The sequence below is a fragment of the Acipenser ruthenus genome, chromosome 4 (assembly GCF_902713425.1).
Source record: "Acipenser ruthenus chromosome 4, fAciRut3.2 maternal haplotype, whole genome shotgun sequence".
Classification (NCBI taxonomy): domain Eukaryota; kingdom Metazoa; phylum Chordata; class Actinopteri; order Acipenseriformes; family Acipenseridae; genus Acipenser; species Acipenser ruthenus.
Window position 1 is genome coordinate 43,039,697 of NC_081192.1, and position 7,399 is coordinate 43,047,095.

General features: G+C 41.1%; 1 protein-coding gene across 1 annotated transcript; it reads right to left on the minus strand.

Annotated features, from left to right (window-relative positions):
* Positions 1–5,450: 5,450 nt before the first annotated feature.
* Positions 5,451–7,114, minus strand: LOC131737042 (uncharacterized). Its single transcript, XM_059023460.1, has one exon. The coding sequence runs from the start codon at positions 7,064–7,066 to the stop codon at positions 5,867–5,869; it is 1,200 nt and encodes a 399-aa protein (XP_058879443.1). The 5' UTR covers positions 7,067–7,114; the 3' UTR covers positions 5,451–5,866.
* Between the last annotated feature and the right edge of the window lie 285 nt (positions 7,115–7,399).

Consider the following 7,399-nt stretch of genomic DNA (forward strand, 5'->3'; position numbering starts at 1 on the left):
AGGCACTTGACATTTAACAAATCTGTCTCGCAATCATCCTCCACCAATGGGAGCACCAACCAAATAAAGCGTACCCCATTGAAATACCTATTCCTTAATAACACATTATTTTTTGCAGTTCATTGTCTACCCAGTTTAATTCACCATTCCTGAATTATCAAAAAGAAAATTATATTTAAGATTCTTTAATATTTACTTAATTTATGTTATTATTATTCATTAAATTCACTTGCAATTTGAACCTTAACACCAGTTTATTGTCTTTTTTTTATTACAGCTACTAATATCCATGTATTATAAAAAAAAATAATTCCTGTAACTCACTGAAGCCCAGCTATTATTCTCTGTCTCTCTCTCTCTCTGTCCCTCTCTCTCTCATGTATATGCAATGCATTTACGTTCACTATAGTTTGTTGTGTTTTTTAATATGCTTTACCATGCTTTCATTATGCTTTATTACACTTTAATATCCTTTTACTATAGTAAAATTGTATAAGGAATGCCCCAATGTCAAAATGCATTATGTGTTAATAGTTCAGCTTTGCTTGTCCAAGTTGTGGCAACAATAACTATGGTATGCAATGACAAGTTAGGATTACAAAGTCCAGTAATTATCATAATTATAATGTAAGCAATACAATCTTATTTATTGTATTGTATTTAATCTGTCATTTTTGTTGTAGTAACATTATATTAGGGTTAGGAGTAGGTTTTGAGGTACATTTGGGTCTAGGGTATGGGTAATCCACCTGAACTGAACAGTCAACTGCTCTTTGTCAATGCAAGTGAATGAAAAATGTACTTTGACCTGGCAGTTACTTTGGAGACTGGTTAAATCAGGCATCAATATAGCACAACATTACTTGTTAATGAGTTATAATAACTGTAATTGGTGTTAGTTATGTATGATTAATCATTGTAAAACATAATTATTGTACCCATACATAATACATTTTGCATGTGCTTAGAATGAAAATCCAGTTTAAAATGAGAAAAGTCCATTTGTTTTTATATTAATTGATGCTTTAACAAGTTGCATATAATACAAATAATTTTAGCAACATTGAAGAACACACTGAAATAGTTCAAATATATTTGGTTTATCAGTCTATGATATAATGTATTCAGTATATTTTATACACAGGGCAGTCATATTTAGAAGTTTCTTTCAGATTTGCTTTGTAAGAATAATATATGATCAGTATCAGAAAGAAATGCCATATGGATGCGTAATACATGGCATCATAATTTCAGTATTTTTACAGATTAATTGCCCAGAATTGCAGCTGCATCCAATTTATGCAACATCATAACTGGAACTGGCAAGAATATATGATGAATATCGAGTTGATTAATATATAATTATTAGATTATAAAGGCCTAAGCACAGTCCAAAACAGGCTTGTTAATTATATATTTGCAATCAGCCCAACTAAAGATGTATCCATGCAGATGTAACCATAATAGTTTGACTCAATAAGAGTTTTCTCTACAGTCCAACATCACAGGAAAATGGCTTGTCATTCTTGCATTTCTATTTAAAATATTTCAGTCAAGAATGATATATTTCAAACATTCTTCCAGGTTATAGGTTATAAATGCAAATGTAACCTAAAAACAGATTTGTAAATGATTATGCTTATCTTTTTTTGATGTTATACACTCTACATGTTTGCACATCTCTAATATATATATGTATCTAATACATTATTAAAACATAAAATATGCATTTAACATTAAAGGCATAATTTGTGTTATTATTTGCATTTGATATTTAATGTCATGCACAAAATGTTGTTCCTTGTTTGTATATTAAACATTTTTTTCAAATATTACTGTTTTTTATGAGCATTAAATGAACATATATATATAAGCATGGTGTACAAGAAAAAATGAAAATGAAGCCTAATCAGTGAGAAAACATAAGGATTGCACGGCTGCATTCATGAACAGTATAATCTGTTTCATAATAAACTAGAACGAATTGAAATGCACTTTTTTTTTTTAGCCTCTGTGGAAATTTGAATACGATCCTTAATGGTTAAATCATTGATAAAAACAGATAAAATATGAAATATTGAGGCATTCCTTTCACACTGTATCAAAACCGTCCAGATGTAGGAAGCTGAAGTTGTTATCATGCAGGCAAGGACAGGCATTGAAAGAAATTCCTCTGAATTTCTAACCATATAAAAGTATTTTATGTGATGCAAATGAATGGTAATTTCTGACTATGGAGAAAAAAAAACATGCCAATAAACCCTAGCATTTGGGGCTACAGCTCCACAAACAGGAGACACTTTCAATTTGCTTTGCCTGTCTTCCCGCGTTCGATGGTTGTGATTGCCGCGAAATTAACCCATTTACAATCGTGGCTTAAATTTAAGGATTTTCATTTTTTTTTAGAATATCAATAAGTTCCAATGGAAGAGAGGATTCTTTTGCAATTCAGGCATGTGCCAGCGATAACAGGAGAGTTGGCATGAAGAGAGGCAAAGATGGATTAATTATGCAGAGAACATGGAAATTCTGCTTATCATCCCTTAGCAAAGGAGCCCAGCTCACATAATCAGCAAACGAGGATAAAAAAAAAAATAACAATGCAATGGCACCTTCCAGCCCATCATCTTATAAGTTAGATTTTTCCTGTAATTAAAAAATAACATACAATTATATTCATATCTCATATGCAGACTACGAGTGGGTGTATATTAAATAATTGCATTGGAATATAAGGGTTGGGCAAAAAAAAAAAAAAAAAAACCTGTAAAACTACTGAGCTATAGGTCCCCCTGGGTTGAAATGTACTACTTAGCTACCAAACAACTTACACACTTTTAGAATAACAGGTGGGGAAAATATTCATTTGGGGGAATAATTGAAAAAAGTGTGTGATTTAAAAAAAAATTCTCTTTAATGGACATGTTTGTTGATTTTTTAAGGAAGGTATGATAGTCTACTTTTAACTTGATTGTGTGGTTTATACTTGAGGGGAAAGGAGGAATGTGTGTCTTTTTGCCATCTGGTTGTAGTTGCACTGTCTTCACGTGAAATATATTACAGCCACAGTAATGCATAGATCTTTGTTCCTAACTGTCTTACTATGTGTGTACTACAGAATTTACTCACCTATGTGATTTAGAAACTGTGTTTTAGTGCCCACCCGGCAAGTCAGCGTTAGTGCTGGACATGGGCTGAAGTTTGCAGGAGTGTCCTCATTTACATACAAATGTAGCGATTTAGCAAACCATCAACAGTGTTAGCGTTTGCGTTTCAATGGACATGTGAAAACCAGGTCTAAACTGTGCGCAAATTACATGGTCGACTATAAATACTGGTGAAGCTACCACGGAAGCAGGCAAAGAAAAAAGAGAGAGAAAAAAAAGAGAAATACAACAAATATGGAGTGCGCACTGGATTAATGTGATATTTTATAATCATATGTCTTTTCTGAGCCTGTCTGACACACAATATATGCAGCAATTTTGCCTCAACACACAAACGATCACTGACATCTGCCAACTGCTTCAGGCTGACCTGGAAGGAGACATGCGGAGAGCACACTGTTTGCCTGTAGCACTAAGGTACGTGCACCTACACAGGATAGGCACTTCTACGTAAGTCGTAAGGGGACCTATTCTGTCAACGTGCAAGTAGTGTGTGATCTGTGATGCCAACAACTACATCATAAATGTGCATGCAAACTATCGTTGCTCTGCTCATGACTTGTTTATCCTCCTAATTCGCAGGTGGCAGCTGTGTTTCAGTGGGATGACAGTCTGAGAGGCTGGTTGATAGGGGACAATGGTTATCCACTGAAGCGGTAGCTACTGACACAAGCTGCTCAACCCCACGACCCCTGCCTTGGGCGCTGGATGCTCAGCCCCACCCCCCGTTGGGTGCTGGACTCCCAGGCTCCCCCCTCTTGGGTGCTGGATGGTTGGGCTCCCCCCTCATGGGCTCTGGACGCTTGGGCTCCCCCTCTGTGGCGCCCGAGACGGCACCGGCTCCTTTGCACGCTTCCTGACATGGCTGCTCCTCTTCTTCCTTTTCAGGGCAGGTGGCAACTTCACTTCATCCTGAAAGGGGCAGCACCTCATGTAGTGCTGGGACTCTGCACAGGCGAGGCACCAACATTGGTCCTCCAGGCCTGCAAGGAGGTCATCCAAACCACCGTTTGTTTGCCGACGCCTCTTCTCCTGCTCTCATAAACAGTTCTCAAGAAACAAATGTACCCGTCGTACCTCTCCTGGCCTGGGTGTGTGGAGGCACTCTTATCCCACAAAGAACATCACGTGTAGCAGGATGGCTGGGTGGGTGACATCCCAAACCAGGAAAAACCCAACAAATTCATGATTTTATAAATAACAGTAATTAATGTATGAAATAAACCAAAGAATATCTTTTTTTAAAACTAATCTGTTCATTGTACTGTTAAAAATAGTCAACAGTCAGTGTTTTTGTTGTTACCAGTGACAAGAGCCTGTCTCTTTTGTTACATTGTTGGTTGTGGTTCATATATATATATATATATATATATATATATATATATATATAGATATAGATATATATATATATATATATATATATATATATATATATATATATATATATAGTGTGTTTATGATAAATAAAGTTTTGTATATTGGGGAGCTGGGAGACAGTTCCCTAGGGTTAATGAGTTGAGGGAAAGGACTGGGAGCAAGCTGTGCTCTTTCCTTCCCCCCTCCCTCTGCATTGTGATAGCATAGGCTGGGTGCTGTTTTGTTTTGGATTTGTTCGTTTAATTGTTTTCTTTGTTGTTTAATAAAAGTGTGCAAGAAGTCCTAAACTGCAGTCTTCTGCCTCTGTGTTTGGTATTCCTGCCTCTAGCCTTGACCACAACATTACTCTACCACACTGAAGGATAATAGAACATGAGAAAACAGAAATAAATATTAAATTAAGGCAGAAACCACTGTTATATGTGTCTGTAACAGGGCGAGCAGCCCTGTACATTGTTTATTTATTTTTAGATCGGGGTCTCCCCCTCCGCCCCTGTGCAGATTGTTTTGTATTGTTTATTTATTTTTAGTGTATTGTATTTGTCGGCGAGCGCCATATGTTTTATTGTTTTGATTAAATGACGGCGTAGCGCCGTGTTATTGTTTTGTTTATTTTTAAAACGTGTCCTGGCAGAGGCGAGATCGGTGCTCGTCCTCTGCCAGGAGTAATAATTAATAAACCCGTGCAGATTGTGGCCGAGGGGTAATAGGATGATTTACTAATTAGTTAAACCCCTCGGCCATGATATAAAAGCCTGCAGCTCTCTAGTTCAGGGTGGGTGTCAGAAGGAGAGAGTGTGTGAGAGGAGACAGAGTTACTTAAAACGATAGGTTGCGGATGCAACCCCGGTTCCCTGAAAGAGAAAATAACCATCAACATGAGATATTGCCGTCAGGCAGCACCGGTAGGCTGAGCTTTTATAGCAAAGCTGCCGATAGGCCCCCACGCCAGCTGCAGTGTAAGCCCGCCCCCCTGGGAGCTTACTTAACTGCGCGCGTGGGGATGCACTTCCTCTTTTGCTCTTCAGGCCGTGAAGGCTACCGGAGCGACCTCGCAGCTTGATGGTTATTTTCTCTTTCAGGGAACCGGGGTTGCATCCGCAACCTATCGTTCCCTTTCAAGTCGAAAATAACCATCAACATGGGATACAGTGTACCCTAGCTGTCGCGAGGGAGGATTCTCGGCAGTAGGACAGACTTACGTCATAACGCAACTGCGTAGGCAGTACATCTAGGCATATGCGGAGCTGCGCCTCAGCGTCTATGCTCGTAATGACACCTGTCTTAAAGGTGGAACAGTCAACACCATGCTATCTACCACTCTATACGTCCGCATCCTGAGGCGTCATAGAGTGTAAAACAGATGCTCCAAACAGTGGAGCAGAGGAATCCAGTACATTTAACCTGTAAAACCTCATGAAAGTATGCGGCGTAGCCCAACTGGCTGCCGCGCAAATATCAGACACCGGCACCCCTCGAAAGAGGGCCCAGGATGTCGCCATACCCCTAGTAGAATGCGCCTTCAACTGCCCTGGTGGCGGAAGGCCTGCAGATTCATACGCTAATTTAATAGCATCCACTATCCAGTGGGAAAGGCGCTGTTTAGACAGCGGCTGACCCAAAGATCTAGAACCATGGCATATGAACAACTGTTCTGTCTGCCTCACAGTCCTTGTACGGTCAATATAACACCTCAATGCCCTCACGGGGCAGAGCATGTGTAACCGCTCTTCCTCTGGGGAAGAAAAAGGAGGAGGATGGAACGCCATCAACTCGACTGACTGGTTCATGTGGAACGGGGATATAACCTTTGGTAAAAAGGCCGGATTAGGGCGCATGGAGACCTTAGAACCGTCTCCTGCAAAACGAGTACAAGAAGGATGCACTGAAAGTGCATGTAACTCGCTCACGCGTTTTGCTGATACCACAGCCAGCAAAAATGCAGTCTTAATAGATATGAGCTTCATATCCACGCTGTGGAGAGGCTCAAATGGTGCCTTGGTAAGGGCTTCTAGCACCACATCAAGGCTCCAAGACGGTAAACTGGTCGTTCTTGGAGGCCACAAGCGTCTTGCGCCTTTCAGAAACTGAGATGCCAAAAAATGGCAACCAGGTGATAAACCGTCAATGCGTACATGACAAGCCGAAATGGCGGCTAAATACACTTTAAGTGTAGAAGGAGATTTCCCTTCATCCAGCAGTTTCTGCAGAAACTGCAATATTACTGCCATAGGACAGGAGACTGGGTCGTGGCTCTCAGCCAGACACCAACTCTGAAACAACTGCCACTTATACGTATACTGCGACCTAGTAGAGGGCGCTCTCGCACTCTGGATGGTCGATATAACTGCAGTCGAAAGCCCTAAGGCTGACAGGCGCTCCCGCTCAGGGGCCAAGCCCATAACTGCATGAGTTTGGGGTTCGGATGCCAAAGCTCTCCTTGAGCTTGGGACAACAGGTCCGCCCGCAGAGGGAGCTCCCTCGGGCGGCCGTGCAGTAATTGCACTAGACTCGGGAACCATATTCTCCGAGGCCACCGAGGAGCGATCAGAATCACTGTCGCTCGCTCTACCCTGACCTTCTCCAAGTATGCGGGGAGCATCGGAATCGGTGGAAAGGCATACAGGAGCCCTGGCGGCCATTCGTGAGCCAGTGCATCCACCCCCAGGGGGCTGTCGAGGTCCTTCACCGAGAACCATAGAGGACAGTGTGTGGTCTCTCGCGAAGCGAAGAGATCGACTTGCGCTGTGCCGAACCATTCCCAGATGCGCTCTACCACCCGAGGGTGAAGACGCCATTCGCCCGCAAGAGGACCTCCTCTGGACAGGAGATCCGCTGCGTAATTGACCGAAGGG